At 45.3% G+C, this 16486-nt stretch overlaps 1 protein-coding gene across 22 annotated transcripts in view; it reads left to right on the forward strand.

The window, feature by feature from the left end:
* The window catches only part of ERI3 (ERI1 exoribonuclease family member 3), a 235536-nt gene that overhangs the window by 34705 nt on the left and 184345 nt on the right, over window positions 1–16486 (forward strand). For all 22 annotated transcript variants that reach the window (XM_039485193.1, XM_039485189.1, XM_039485175.1 and 19 more), the window contains one exon: window positions 12482–12598. In XM_039485193.1, coding sequence (XP_039341127.1) covers window positions 12482–12598 — 117 coding nt within the window. The remainder of the gene's footprint in view (window positions 1–12481; window positions 12599–16486) is intronic.

A 16486-nucleotide genomic window follows, 5' to 3' on the forward strand; every position in this document is an offset into this window, starting at 1 on the left:
AAGTTACATCGATGTACAGCCACTGCAGTAATTGCATCGCTTTTGCATGTCCACACTGAAAGGCAACTACAGTTGATGTAAGTAACTCAGTGTCTACACTGACGCTGCGTCGACCCAAGCGCTACGCCTCTCGCAGAGATGGAGTTATTAAGTCGGTGTGGTGAGCAAGTTACATCGGTGGGAATGACATTTTAGTGTCGACACTTACAGAATTAGGTCAGTGTAAGCTGCCTTGTGGCGACCTAACTCTGCAATGTCGGCCGGTCCTAAATTATCCCAGGGTGCGCTCCTGCCCCTGCACTATTTGAGCACTGTGCCATTAGCTATACAATCATTAACCACCGAGCCAATCGCATAGTTAAATAGGGCGGTTGTTGCAGAAAAAGGTACTTGAGCAGCACTCACGGTGGGGGGAGGGAGATCCATATCGCCTCCAAGTAAAACCCCCTCTGACGCACACCCTTAGTTGTCACCTACCACCCTGTATTGGAACCCACATGGGGTATCAACTACAATCCATGCTCGATGGGGACCCCATCTTGAAATCAATCTTTCTTAAACCCCTTCTTCTGGCCTTCAAACAACCCACCAATCTTTTCAAGCTCATCATCAGAGGCAAGCTGTCACCTGTGGGCGAACATTTTTCACAAGCAGTCACTCTATATCTGACCTCTCAGTCCTCATCCTCAAAGGAAACCTGCACAACGCTTTCAAAAGAATCACCTGGGAGCTTAAATTCATAACGTTGCTAGACACTAAAAATCATGGTCTCAATGAAGACACCAGATTTATGGTTTATTGCAACAAACTGCAATCCACTAACCCCGCTTTCTGTCCTGTGATTATAGAGGTGTTAATGGGCCACTTCTCCTTGAATGGTCCCTTAGAATATGTGCTAACTACTTATGCTAAACTATTTGTTGGGTCTTGTATTTAGCTCTGACCCTCTCAGTACCTTGCCCTGGCCTGAAGAAGAGCTCTCTTGTAGCTCGAAAGCTTCTCTCTCTCCCGAACAGAAGTTGGTCCAGAAAAAGATATTACCTACCCCGCCTTATGCAGCTGAACACATTTGCAGCCTGAGGTTAAAGGAACAAGCACCGTAGTTTAGTGCACTTATGATATTTTGGTAGCACCTTGAAACTCCAGTCGTTCATAGCCCCATTGTGCAGTGTGCAGTACAAACGCTGCCGGTAAATATTCATAGTGGAAATATTTCAAAGCCATATTTGTAAGATTTGAGTCATCAGTGCTTGCTGAGGACATCTTGTGTCCTTTCCAAGTATGATGCTTTTAAGCCAAACAGTATTTTTAAGTTACCTGAGCTCAGAAGAGCATCTGAACTATCACTAAGACTTTGTCTACATTATCACTTTTGTTGGTAAGGGTGTTAAAAAAAACTATCCCCCTGACCGACATGTTTTACCAACAGAAGTGCTGGTGTGGACAGCCCGATGTCGGCAGGAGATGCTCTCCTGCCAACATAGTTTCCGTTGCTCATTGGGGGTGGTTTAATTATGCCAGTGGGAGAGCTCTCTCCTGTTGTCATAGAGCGGCTACATGGGAGACCTTACAGCAGTACAACTGTGCCACTGTAAGATCTGTCATGTAGACATCGCCTAAAACCTGCAGATTGAGCCCCGAACGGAAGGACACGTCTGACTCAGAAGTAACTGAGTGGCTGTTCTTCAGACTCTCCAGAAAATGAGATCTGGGACCAAGCCCAAGCAGGAAAAACAAAAGTTCAGAGAGTAAAAAGGCATCAAGAATTTTCCAAGAAAGCATCTAACTTCATGGTCACTTTTCTGCCCACCCCACTGAAATCCTTTTGGGCTGTAGGCAGCCGGGGGACAGTGGTTTGAATACAGAATTGGAGCCAGGAGCTCTTGAGTTCTAGCTCTGGCTCCAACACAGACCCCTGTGTGACCGTAGGCTAGTCAGTAAGCTTCCTATGCCTCAGTTTCGCCAGCTGCAAAATAGGATTGTTCTCTCACTTGTTCATTTGTGGGGTCCCTGGGAGGGGCTGGATAGGGCCCCCATTTTCTTCTTTTCCTTGCTCTGGTCATAGGGTATATGATCTCTAATTTGGATAAAGGGAGTGGGACTTAGTGCTGTTAAGATCTCACTGCTAATCAGTGACTAATCCCCCAGGGAGTGAGGAATAGGCAGCCTTTTAGTGATGAGATTTTTGTGCATGTCCCCTCTCTCCTATTCCTTAGCCTGGCTTGCCAGCCATCATTATGTTATCTATTTAGACTTCGGTTTGGTGGCAGAGTTATTCTGATTCTGCTGTTAGGCCCTGTCCATAAAATCAAACCAAGAATCCACTGCAGCCTCCTGTTAGCCGGGGTGTCTATAACGCCCTGGTACACACACACACGACCTTCGCACCCATCCCATGTGTTTTACCAGCACTGGTAATGTCAATCATTTGCGCTGCTTGGTGTCCGGCTAAGAACTGGGGAGGGAAACGTTTCTGGACCTTAATACAAGAAAGTCTGAGTTTGTTTCAGGCTGAAGAGGGGAGAGAGAGCCTGTTGTGAATGACTGATGTCTTTTTTTATTTTTTGGTAAGGCAACAAGAAGGTAAAAATGTGGGGCCTCTCAGCATTCAGGGTAAATGTCACTTGCACCCCCTGCGTTATGCATGAGGGAGTGCTTGTTAAAGAAATGGCCAACTTCATAGAGAAGGTGTCCTCTGCAGAACAGTGCCAGCTCTGGTGCATCAGCGTTTTGTTTAGTACGTTGATTTTGACAGTGGCTGATGGGAGGAAAAGGCATGGCTCGAAGAGCCTGAGGCCTGGTCTACACTGGGGGGCGGGGAGGAATCAATCTAAGTTACGCAACTTCAGCTACATGAATAGCGTAGCTGAAGTTGATATGCTTAGATCTATTCACCGCGGTGTCTTCACTGCAGTAAGTCGACGGCTGATGCTCCCCCATTGACTCTGCCTGCGCCTCTCGCCCTGGCAGAGTACCGGATTTGACGGGAGAGCGCTTGGCGGTCAGTTTATCCCATCTAGACTAGATGCGATAAATCGATCACTGCCCGTCGGTCCAGCGGGTAATGTAGCGAAGCCCTAAGAATCTGCTTGATATCAGGGAAGGGAGAACAGCTCCTACAGCCAGAATTTGCCTTCTTATTTCATAGCTTGAAAAAGGCTTCAGTGTGGGTTGTTGTCCTTTGCGATAAAAAGGTAATGTCTGGAAGCGCAAGGATCGGCTTAGCCCGGCTTACCCTGCCCCCCAGGGTGATACCTGCTGTGGCTTCCAGTCTGGTCGGAGCTGCAAATCTTCATCGCGACATCAAGCTTCAGCTATTGTAGCTCTACGGCCTCGTACCACGGGCAGTCAAAGACGTAGGAGTGGCTTTTGAGGAAACAACTGGATGATGTTGCTATTTCCGTGTTGCTGATTCTGAATGTGGAAGGGAGGAGAGTCTGTACAGCTAATGGTTTGGGGCAAGGAGCAGTAGGAAGGCTCAAAGCATGTATACCAGGGAGTTGTGGGGAGCGTGGGGGCAGACAGGTGTGATGGGCAGAGATCAGCTCAGGAGTAAATGAGAAATGGAGGGTTTAGGCCAGCAAAGAAGGATGAGGAGGATGAGCTGACTGCTGAATGTGGGCTCTGTCAGTGGTTCTGTCATGTTTCCTAATGGAAACATCCCAGTCTACAAATAGCTAAATTGGAGCCTTACGTCTGGATTTCAAACCCACCTAGGGGATTTGGGTGCCCAGTTCTCTTTAACTTTACTAGGATTTGAGCGTCTGGGAGTGGGGGCATGTGAAAAGTTTGGGGGCCACTGCCTTAGGTGGCTTTGAAAATCTCTGAGGAAATGCTCTAGAGATGGCTCCATATGTAGACTTGGGCCCCAGGCAGGGTTAGATGATGATGGCTGTTGAAGCCGTGTGAACACTAGTGCTCCTGTCATTACTCGTGCTCACAGAGCGGCACTGCTGTTAGCAAAGGTGGGAAACTTTTGACATAACTCTCTAGTGCAGAAACAGCCACTGTGTGCCCTGGTATGAGGCCTTGGACTCAAACGGTTAAAAAGTAGGATTTAGGCTTTTCGTCATCGAGGTTGTGGGTCCAATTCAGTGCTTGGTCCCAGTCTCCTCTTTCTGGGGCTGGAAGTACTTTGGGGATCATAGACATTAGAAGTGGGTCATCCACTCAGTCCCTCGGGTGCTGGGGCAGAGGTGTATCCGACAGGACACTTTGTGGTGCATCCACAGCAGTGAGGGCCACGTTTTCTGCCTGTGGGAGACTATGCTCTAACGCACGTCACTCTCAAGACATTTTTCCGGGGAATTAGTTGAAAACTTTCCCATTTAGGGCTCATGGATTAAACCATTTTTACCCCTGTTGGATTGAATAATTCCCTTTTCCATGGTGTTCATACACCCTTCAAATGTCCGTACAATGACGCTCTGTCGACACATGCCCCCACCTCTTAGTCATTGTTTAGCTAAATCATATATATCAAACTCATTCGGTCTCTCCTTCGTTTCAGTCAGTCCCGCTGGCCCCTGACCGTTTTTCTTTGTCTCACAACCAAAAGGAGCCCAATGTTCTCAGCTGCTAGGGGAAGGAGAGGGCTGAGTGTCCCTCACCCACCAGCCGCTGTATTGCATTGGTACATTCTAGTGGGGAGTCTTGTCCAAGCCTGCTCATCCAGGGACGTGTTTGTAGCTTGGGGCAGCAAGCTGGAAAGGAAAGATATAAAATTAACATAGCACACTTTAAGTGGACTAAAAGCTGGCCTGCTGATAGGTCTCAAAATGTAATTGTAGGCGGGGAATCATCATCCAGTTGGGTGTGTTTCTAGTGGGATTCTGCAGGGATCTGTTCATGACCCTATGATATTTGATAAATGATCTGTAAGAAAATATAAAATGATTCTGGATAAAGTTTGTGGATGAAACAAAAAGTGGGGGAGTGGTAAATAATGAAGCAGGTAAGTCACTAATACAGATCAATCTGGATCACTTGGTAAGCTGTACACAACAAACAATATGCATTTTAGCATGACTAAATGTTCTTAATCTAGGAACAAAGAATGGAGGCCATATTAGAGGATGGGGGACACTATCCTGGGAAGCAGTGAGTCTGAAAAAAGACTTGGCGGTCATGGTGAATGATCAGCTGATCACAGGCTCCCAGTGTGATGCTGCGGTCAGAAGGGCTAATGCAGTTATTTGTTGCATAAACGGGAATCCTGAGTAGGAGTGGAGAGTTTATTTTACCTCTGTATTTGGCACTGGTGCAATCCTGTGTCCAGTTCTGGTGTCCACAGTTCAAGGAGGAGGTTGATAAATTGGAGAGGGTTCGGAGAAGAGCCAGGAGAATTATTAAAGGATTAGAAAACTTGCCTGATAGTGATTGACTCAAGGAGTTCAATCTGTTTAGCTTAACAAAGAGAAGGTTATGGGTGACTTGATCACAGTTTGCAATGACCTATATGGGGAACAAATATTTGATAATGGGATCTTCAGTCTAGCAGAGAAAGGTCTAACACGATCCAATGGCTGGAAGTTGAAGCCAGACAAAGTAAGACTATAAATAAGACGTACGGTTTTAAAGCTGAAAGTCACTAACCAGTGGAACAATTTCCCAAGGGTCCTGGTGGATTCTCAATCACTGGCAATTTTTAACTCAAGATTAGATGTTTTTCTAACACATCTGCTCTGGGAATTATTTGGGGATGTTCTGTGGCCAGTGTTACACAGGAGGTCAAACTAGATGATCATAATGGTCCCTTTTGGCCTTGGAATCTGTGAATCTCAGTGTTGCAAATTTCAAGTTTGCGATATTTGGCGTCTGTCTTAAAGCTCAAGCTCCTGGAGTCATTTGATTACATTAGGGTGACCAGGTGTCCCGATTTTATAGGGACAGTCCTGATTTTTGGGTCTTTTTCTTAAATAGGCTCCTATTACCCCCCACCCCTGTCCCGATTTTTCACACTTGCTGTCAGGTCACCCTAGATTAAATGGATGCTGAGTCTCTCTCAAATAAATAAATAATACAAAAAAGTTTCTCACCGTCATGGTTGTGGAGAAAAGCCTGCAAATATGACCCAAGTGTGATCTAAAGGCTCAGAACCCAGAAGACTAAAGAAAAAGAACCTCAGTTGATCATTTAAAGAAAAGTCATGATTGTCGAGAGAGTCTCGTGATTTTGGGGGCCTGACTCCTGATGATTGAACGTTTGGGGCAGGCAGGACACTGATCCTAGCGGCAGGGATGGCGGGAAGAAAACCCTAGTATTCCAAGAGCCAGCAGCTTAAGCTGGCATCATGTCAACCTTTTCTGCAGGATTCGTTATCTTGTGGTGCATTCCCTTGTTCCCTTTTGTTCTTCCTTTGAATGATGCTGAGTGTGAAAGTCTGGGATTCCCCCCAACTTGCACTTTCTCTGCTCCTTTCCCAGGATATATTTGTTTAAATGAATTTAACTGGCAAGTGTGTGCGTGTGCGCGTCTTCTTCCAGGTAGTTATGGCAGAACTAATTTGGTGCTTGCTGCTGCACAAAGGGCTCTTGAACAGGGTTGACTAATACGCAAAGTAACTTGCCTCAAACCATGTGCTGCACTATTCCACACCGTGTGTGCGCGCGCGCGTGCATGGACGTGTTAGATGACCATTCTTCAGAAAGTTAGCACGGCCTTTGATCTCTTCCCCCCCCCTTTTTTTTCCCCCAGTTACTGACCTCATTGTTTGTCTGTCTGTGTGTGTTGGTCAGTTTAATCGAAATTAGCTGTTGGGGATAAGACCTGTGAGCTCATCTCGCCAGTCGCCCCTGGAGGCCAGTGCAGGACTGCTCAACTTGAAAACCGCTTTAGTTAAAATAATTAAGGAAGGGAAAAAAGACAAATCTGTTAGGTTTGCACTGTCCAGGCTCTGACCCTTTTTCTAGTTTAATTGCCCTGGAAAAGAGGGAGAAACAAGCTTTCTAAAAGCTCAGATTCTTCCCTCTCTTTCCACCCCCCTGCCCGGAAACTTGGAGGCATCAACTCTCATCTGTCAAAGTGTAAATCAGCAATTAAAACACAAACAGTGAAATGCCAAAGATGACCTGAAGCACAAAGCAACTGACAAACAAGTCCGGACAAATCGGCGGATAATTTATAAGCATTGCCCTAAAATCTAATTATTTGGCAATTCGAATTTGCAGCCGGCCAGGGCTGTGCAATAAATTTAACCCGCCATAAATTATTTAGGAGCAGCCCGTGGTGTAAATCAAAACCATGAGTGTTTGTTTAAGAAATAAGCTCTTTTTTTGCATAAAATGACTTTTTTCTTCGAAAGAAAAACAGTTGAATGGACTGCGCAGCCATTGAGCGTGTGTCCCCTCGACGGAGCACCCTCCTGCCTCTGCCCCCTTTGGAAGGTGTCGGGGGGTCTGTGTCTGAGCAGAAAGTTCTGTCCTTTTTCTGACCAGAAAAATCCTTTCCCCTCCTAGGCAGCACCCACTTGTTTTTATTGCATTTTGAAGAGTCAGCTCTAATTTTTCCTGGCATCTTTTATCCTTTGTGTTTATTAAACTTCTTCAAGGGACGGAGTGGGGATGGAATAAATCGTACTCCAGAGTAGTTTTTGAACTCAATGAGCAATAGTCTGTAACATAAATAAATAAGAGGCTTTGAGCATGCCCCGCCCACTCCTCACATAGACACTTGGGTTAAAGGGTTTGACGAGCCTGGAAGATCTTGCAGTGTATTTTATTCTTGTAATCTACTAATGTTAAGGTTCCAAGAATCCAAGATTATGGGCAAAGGATTCCTCTGTGAATAGCAGTGTAACTCTTGCTGTTTTGTTTCTAGAACCAAGAGATTTCCCCATTATGGGAACACGTTTAGTGAGTGTAATTGTTTAATTTCTTTATTATCAGCAGAATTAAAATTACTAATTTCCCCTTCCCCCTCTTCCTGCATCCCTATTTTGGTGTTTTAGGCAAGAGGTTTCACGTAGTGAGAGTGAAGCAGTAAAGAGGTGATTTCACAGGCCCTCATGAATTTTCCTAATCCCTCGGAAGAGGAAATCCTTGTTAGCTTTGCAATCAGCTAGTTGTGATGCAGCCTACCAGCTGTTTCATAGAGAACTGTCATGGGACAGGCAGGTTATTCTGAGTGCTTGCATGTAGTGTCTCTCTTTTGGGGTGGCTGGGAAGGAGGGCAAAAATTATCAGTGCGCTGTCATGCAGTTTAGTTTAAAGAACTGCAGACTCATGTATATGAGCAAACAGATTTGGTAACAGGATATTTTTAATTTTAACTTTTCCCACATTTGTATATTAGCACTGTGTGTGTGTGGGGCGGAATTGTGGTGTCTTTTCAGACCTGCTAAAATTGATTTTTAGAATCTCTTTGTTTCCACAATATAATTGCAAATGCCTGTGCCAGTGATTTGGAGCTGTGTGCCAAAGACTTTCCCCATTCAAAATGTATTCAACTTTTCATGATAATGGAAAGGCAAATAAAGAGTGTGTTATTTATCACCAGCAATTTGAATTCCAGGTTTCCTTTCAAGTTGGGCTACCCTGCTAAATAAAATATATAACTGCAATGGGAATGGCCGTATACAATGGATTGTTCGTATCCCTGGTAGAATATGGCTATTTGCAATTTCCAAATACCTCCAAAACGATTCCAACTCATGCAGAACTCCTTACCGTGTTTACATTCACTAGTTCAGCTTTGGCGGTGAGAAATCTATAAGAAAACAGTTAAAAAAGAGGTAGAGATGGGAGAGATTGATACTGGTAGAACTAGATCTGGGAGACACTGAAGTTGGCATTAATGCTCCCTAAGGTCAGAATTCGATGCGGATGTGTGTGGTGATCCCTGGGCAGTTTTTAAGTTCAGCCAAAATGGACCAATTTCCATTGTACCTGTAATTGTAATGTTTCTCCCCCAAAACCGGTTTGACAGTGTAGATGTAACCTGGCCCTGCAGTTAGCCAGGCCAGCTGTGAGAGTGTATGGGTGCCCGGCTGCTTTTCTGAATCGCAGTCTGTCAGGATGGAGGGAGGGTTGGCTCACCATTTCATAAGAATTACTAATGAAATTCTAGATCTGTAATAACATTTTAGATATCTAAAACAAGCCACATGCTTGGTGTTTTTTTTTTTTTAAGTGGAAACAGATCAACTTTAAGCCATACATTCTTGGTAATAGAGGACTTTTTTCCTATTTATATTTGATAGATATTTTTGTTTCCGCAGGAATGTCAACTCCTAATTTCATGATGCATCATGGGCTTAAGAAAATTGAATTTAATAAAGGCAAAAGATGAATGGCACCTTTAAAGGCCCCAACACTTGTCTTTATTAGTAGGACAAACTGCAGGGTCTCCGAACACTGCTTCTCTCCAAATGAAAGTTTAAATGAAAAGTACAGCGGTGTCACAGGTTAAATTTCATTGCAAGACTGGCTAACATTGTTAGTGAGGAGTGGAGCTGATTTCATGGGGCTGGTATCTGTTGCCTTAGATACCAGCGGAGCAAACATCGCCAGAGACTGGAAAAATCTCCATTCTAGAGAGCATTCAGATAAACAGCCTTTTGGGAAGGTCCTCACCACTCCCTTGAAAACTGACCAAATAAGCCAAAATAAACCTGTTAGTCTTTCTCCCAAGACATCCAAGTTGCTAGTCATTTTTTGTTTTCTGTGGCCACAGATAGCATTACATTTTCCAGGTTTTTCAGTTCAGCTTTTTATTTTCCCAGTCTGTTTTAATCCAACCCTCCTGAAAGAGATTTTTGCCTCTGGTCTGGAAACAAATGACAGACACCTTTGTGCATCAGCTCCTTGGGCAGCACCATGCAAGGCTCTCTTTCAGCCCGTCTTCACCTCCGGGCACTTGATGGGCCCCTCAGGAGCAATCCGTTCCCCTAGGACTGCTCTCTGCAGGGCAACACACATACAATCTGTGGCTGTCTCTCCATCTGGGAGAGAGCAATCTGTTTTCCCTTCATCCTGTGATGGAGATACCCCTTTGGACAGCAGCGCCTCATGTAGAGCCCAACCCTAAAAGGGGTGGCGCTTCCTTGGCTTCCATTGGAGTCAGTGGGGTCTGAAGGGGCTCGGCCCTATGGAGAGCGAAGGGGTCCTCGCGCTCGGGAATGGAAGGCTGGCAGGTAGGAGAACACTAGCTGTTAGCTAGCCCTCCCTGTAGCAAAGGCTACAAAATGCTTTCATTGTAACTCCCTTCTCATATATGCCCAGACTTGCTAAAACATTCTCCTCCTGAGCCGAAACTCGCAGTGCTGGGCGTCTGCTCCGCCATGATGGTACGGAGGGAGAAGTCGAGCCACGTGTGTTCGGCCATTTCAGGGTTACGTGAGGGGGGAGAACAAAAGCCCATTTCTGACCACCAGTTTTGCTTTTCCGGGTGATCATTTAAATGGCTGAATTCACTGAGTTGAGATTTAGAATGGGACTAGGTCTGAGTGGTGTGTGGGACCTTTGCAAAATCTGAGCAGTGTTACCTGAAGCGTATTTACAGAGAAACTTTGAGCCTTTATGCAGTGCTGAGGCAGAGAAATCATGCACTCCAGAATCAGGAAACAAAATTCCTCCTGCCCCACTGCATGTTTGTAGTGTGTCATGTGGCAGGGTAATGTTGTGGGGGAGCCATACGCTTTGGCATTCCCTGCTGCTGGATTTCTCCATCTTAACCTTGCATTAAGGCTAAATGTTGCGCTTATTTCTTCTTCTGTTCATTTGACGTGCCTTTCCCACGTTTCCTATCCCACCCCACAGCCTTCCCTGTGTCTGCCCCCTTTACACCATCTTCTCCCAAGTCCTTGGATCAGGAGCTATCAGGAGTCGTTCATGGTGTAGCAGTGTATTCATGTACACTATATGAAATGGAAATCGTGTTGTGTTGTTCCCTTTCTCCCAACCATCCCCCCCTTCTCCCTTTGGCTTTCAGCGTGTGGTGATGTCATCATGTCGTATTTATGACCTCACAATAATTTCCGTGCCTGGGTCACTGGGGTTGCAGCCGGGGCCTGAAAGCTATGTTAACCACTCTGCAGCGACTGCATTTTCCACATGCTAATTTTACTCACAAGAGTTGCCTTTTATTTATTTATTTTGTATTATTTATTTGTCTCTTCCAGATGTTTTCAGGCAGTTTTTTGTTGTTAAACTAATTCCATTCATGTTTTAAAAATTTATGAAAGCGCTAATAAAAATGTCAAAGTGGTAAAAATGTTAGCTTTTGCTGTGCTTTGATTAAATTTTGCAAACTGTTTTTGAATATTAAAAAGCAATATTTTTTTTATTCTCTCTCTCTCTCTCCCGCTCTTCCCCGTCTCCCCCTCAAGTGATTTGAGAGGCTTGTTGCATGGTTATCACTCAATGGGCTCATTTGCACTCCGGAACCCTGGTGCCATGCATCTCTATTAAATAACAGAGACAAATTATTCTTTAAAGACACCAAACAAATTGTCACTTCTCTTACATTAAACTTGGGGGGAGAAGAGGAGGGGGACAAACACAAAGGATTTTATCGCCTTTATTCAGGGGTTGGATCTTTTAATTTCATATATATTTTTTAATAATTGAGAAATCCATCGTAACTGGCTTTGTTTAAACTTTTTATGAACAGGTCCATGTAAATTTTTGATTGCTGATTAGTCCTATAATTGAACGCTCCTGATGAAAAACATTTCTATTTCCCTATCAGCATAAATTCGCTGTAAGGAATAAGCCGGGGTTTGCTGCAGGGCTCTGTACCATAAAGGTTGCATTGGTGAGGGAGCTCCTGGTTCATCCCAGCATTCTGTGTATGGTGTGGCCTAGCGGTCCGGGCTGTGGGAGAGCACATCGCAACTTCAGCTCCAGCCTCTCCCAGCAGGAGGCGCTTTATGCAATTGTCTAATGTCCCATATCCTTCAGAAGAGCCCCTGGTAAAGTTTATGAAGTTGGTCTCTCTCAGAGTACTGCTTCTGGATTGTACTGGCTAAGTGACAATGGGTCTGCTGTATGTGTCTGTGTGTTGGCTTTGTGGGTAGTGTTTTGAGAGAGGTGGCAGGCTGACTTTCTGCGTCAGGGTGATCAGATCCTGGTGGGAAAATTTGGGATTGTTGTGACTTAGACAGGTACTTGGCAGTAAGTCCTTGCTGCCTAGTTTTGGCAGCCACCGTAATAAACTGCAAACTTGTAACCCTTCCTAATAGCGGTGTTGCGACCCCATTCCTTTCTGGGTGACTCTCCTGCTTCCTGTGCACATTGGGCCTAGCTTTTACCTTTTCAGAGCTGTGTGTCTCTTCTGAAAATGGGGAGGTGCCATCTTCCCATAATGTATTGTTTGCATTACCATGGTGCCTAGGAGGCCCAGTCTGGACCAGGACCCCACTGCACTAGGTGCTGTCCAAATACAGAACAAAACCATGGTCCCTGCCCCGAAGAGCTTGGTTTGGGTCTTCCCAGCTGTCGTCTTTTTATAATAACTGGTTTTCTTTTGTACCTTCTTTCAGGAAATCATTGAGTTCCCCATTCTGAAGCTAAATGGCAGGACGATGGAGATTGAATCCACCTTTCACATGTATGTGCAGCCGGTGGTGCACCCTCAGCTTACTCCCTTCTGTACAGAGGTAAAGCGCGAAGGACGCACAGTGCTCCAAGAGTTTCTCTCTAACCAGGAAGCCGGTTTACCTTGTGCATGGGGTCAGGGTTAGTGCATCATAGAGCAGGTTGAACTTAAATCGTCACTCCAACGCCGTGCTGTTGAGTCTAATCATAATTATTTTATTAGAGTGGCTTGGAGGCCCCGTCCTGGACCAGGACACTCTTGTGCAAGGCTCTGTACAAACATTGTTAAACTCTTTTGTAGCAAATCTTTTGTTTTAACTAATAGACAATCACAGTAGACAACCTCTTTAATTCTGTGGTTCCTTAATGCCATCAGAGGTACCGGGGCCCTCTCCAGAGAGCAGTGAGAGGGACGTGTCAGACTGTTGACACTGTTCCAGTCCAGTGGTTTGGTGTGGAAGGTTAAATAGAGCATGTTCCGAATGGAAGGAAATAACGCTGTGCTGCTGTGTGATTCGAGGGATCTGATGTCATATCCCATGAGCTTCACTGCTGTGGGTTGATGTCGCCAGAACCCCCCTAACCTTGTGATAAGACAATTTTTAAAAACTTAAAAAAAAAAAAAAAAAAAAAAAAAGAGAGTCCTGTGGCACCTTAAAGACTAACAGATGTATTGGAGCATGAGCTTTCATGGGTGAATACCCACTTCACCCATGAAAGCTCATGCTCCAATACATCTGTTAGTCTTTTAGGTGCCACAGGATTCTTTGTTGCTTTTTACAGATCCAGACTAACACGGCTCCCCCTCTGATTAAAAAAAAAAAAAGATTCTCTTTCCAGGATATGACTGTGTGTTCTTGTTATCTGATTACTGTCACCACTAAGGGCCGTTGTTCCCCTAGTCCATATCCACCTCTTCCCAAATGTTCATAAGGATAGGATGCAAATTACACGGGGTTCTGAGTCATGAGATCCTTGGTCTATAAAAGGAAGAGATTTGTTGTGTTCTCTCTCTCTCTCTCTCTCTCTCTCTCGGATTGTTTAGTCTGCAGAAGAGAAGAATGAGGGGGGGGTTGATCGCTGCTTTCAACTACCTGAACTTTTCACTAGGAGGGTGGTGAAGCACTGGAATGGATTACCTAGGGAGGTGGTGGAATCTCCTTCCTGAGAGGTTTTTAAGGCCCGGTTTGACAAAGCCCTGGCTGGGAGGATTTAGTTGGGGGTTGGACTAGATACCTCCTGAGGTCCCTTCCAACGCTGATATTCTATGGTTCTAACTGGCTATGTATTGTTTGGAAAGAGAGGAGTAAGGTTTGGGGGGTATGATAGCGGTCTTCGGATACTTGAAAGGTTGCCCCCAAAAAGATGGAGAAAAGTTGTTCTCCTTTGCCACAGAGGGCAGGACAAGAGGCAATGGGTTCAAACTACAGCAGAGCAGAGCAGATTTAGATTAAATCTCAGGAAAAACTTTCTCTCTGTAAGACCAGTAGGACAATGGAACAGATGCCTCAGCAGGTTGTGGAAGCTTCTTCATTAGAGGTTTTTCAAAAGGAGGCTGGATCCATCTGTCTGGGATGGTTTAGACACAACAAATCCTGCCTCTTGGCAGGGGATTAGACTAGATGACCTTTTATGGTCCCTTCTAACCCTATGGTTCTAAATTACGTTCCTTTCACATTTGGGCTGTTCTGGTGTTACATGGTCTACTGGCTAAAATATTGGACTGGGTTCTATTCCAACTCTCCTGTTAACTCTGTGTGTGATTTGGGCAAGTCATTTTCCTGCTGTGTGCCTCAGTTTCCCCTTTAGAGGGATAAAGCTTACCCGCACTAGTAAAACACATTGAGATCTATGAATGGTATAGGCGCTCCTCATATCCCCTACCCTCCTTTTTGCAGGCACTAGGTAACTGTAGTTCTCATCACCCAGCAAGATCCAGAGTTTGATCCTGCCCCACTGAAGGCAATGGTAATTCAGTGGCAGCAGGATCGAGTGCCCATAGTACTTGTACTGTGCCTCTTAACATATTGTCTGAATGATTAAAATAACTTGAAGACTCTGTGTAAGCTCGAAAGCTTGTCTCTCTCACCACCAGAAGTTGGTCCAATACAAGATATCACCTCCCACACCTTGTTTCTCCATTCTGCCAGGCAGAAAACCCTCTTCAGAGACAGCTAATCCCTCCTCTTTTTCCCCATTGTTAAAACAAATGCTCTTTTATTCACTCTCCCATAACTGAAAACCAGCCAAAGGGATTTTGTTCAAACTTTCCAAAAAAAACTAAGCATTGAAAACGGAATCCCACGAGCAGGAGTGCTTCCAGAATTAAACCATGTGTCAATATGGGGGTACAGTGGAAACACATTTCAACGGCAATAACAGCTTTCTGGGCCACTACTCTGGCTCTGTGTGTTTGCGTGTGAGAGAGAGAAATCGATAAACAGGCACGGGCTATATATTTAGAGGGACGTTGCCTCGTGGATTTGGGCCCAAACTATAGGTTTGTACAGATTGACCTAAATTTGCTAGAAATAGTCTCATGAAGTTTTAAAAGTTGCAATAAAAAACGTTTTGTGGGGATTCAAACATTCCTCTGCTTTCCCCCCCTCCAAACTAAACATTGCAACAGGGTGTTATTGCATGAGTGCCCAAGGGAAACTGACTGACTGTTCCCTGTCCCAGCTGAGTGTAATTGAATGCGTTACGTGAACAGATTATGCTTTCCTCTTTGGGGCAGGGTCTGTCTGGCGTTGCGTTCGGAACACACCTCGGGTACTTGGGTGGCACCACGCTCTAGCTCAGGCTTGATGCAGGGATCGCTGAGGGAGGTTTTCTGGCCTGTGCGATGCAGAATCACAGTGGTCCCCGCTGGCCTTGGAACCTACGACACAGGACACACAAATACATTAGACTTTGAAAAATTCTTTCAGTATAAATAATCTGAGGTTTTGTAGAGAGCATGGATAAAGAAAAATGTATTGACAAAATGGCTTTTGTTGTGGTATGGATATAAACCAGCTCCTGGAGATAAGTGTAACCTGAACCCTGTGTTAGGCACAATTCTTTGTGCCTTAAGAGATGTCAGGTTCTCAGCCCTTTGCTCTGATCACCGAGACAAATCCTAAAGGGGGACATAGCTGCCTTGTGGATTGATCGCCACCTGGCTCCATCTTTAGCAAGGTCTTGAATTTGGTGTGGCTGGATATTCAGTTTAGGTCCATCACTGGTGATCTCCCCCTTCCCCCAAGTTTTTGGCAATCATGTGCTGACCAGCCGTGTAGTCACATTTCTGGGTGAACAAGAAGTTTTGATACAGCAATCTTCCTTCAACCAAGAGGAGTTCCTGTTTGCAGCCCGCCCTTCCCTCTGCTGTCATTTAAATGTTCTTTACAGGTGATTTGTAGATTCCAAGGCCAATGGGGATCATTGTGATCAGCTAGCCATGGTGTCCTTAGCCTGCTTGCCAGAAGCTGGGAATGGGCGACAGGGGATGGATCACTTGATGATTCCCTGTTCTGTTCATTCCCTCTGGGGCACCTGACACTGGCCACTGACTGAGGACAGGATACTGGGCTAGATGGACCTTTGGTCTGACCCACTCTGGCTGCTCTTACGTTCTTATCTGACCTGCTGTGTAACACAGGTTGGAGAACTGCCACACAGTAATTCCTAGAGCAGATCTGTTAGAAAACTTGACCCCTATGCACAAGGGCTAGGCTCACCAGATGAGTGGTGAAGGAGGCCTGGCACTGTCGTGGGATCTTGTGGATAGGGGGCAGAGCCCCCTCCGTATTTCTGTGGGGCAGCCAGAGCCCTGAGAACACAGCTGCGGGTTGGACAAGAAGTCTGTAGTGCTCCCGCTCCTGCTGCTGGAGCTACTAGCTCTTATCAAGCGTTCGTCTGAACAGCTGTGATGCTTAAAGCGAGCTTTCAGCGCTGTTTTATGTTGT

Source organism: Mauremys reevesii, linkage group 8 (genome assembly GCF_016161935.1).
Source record: "Mauremys reevesii isolate NIE-2019 linkage group 8, ASM1616193v1, whole genome shotgun sequence".
NCBI classification, from domain to species: domain Eukaryota; kingdom Metazoa; phylum Chordata; order Testudines; family Geoemydidae; genus Mauremys; species Mauremys reevesii.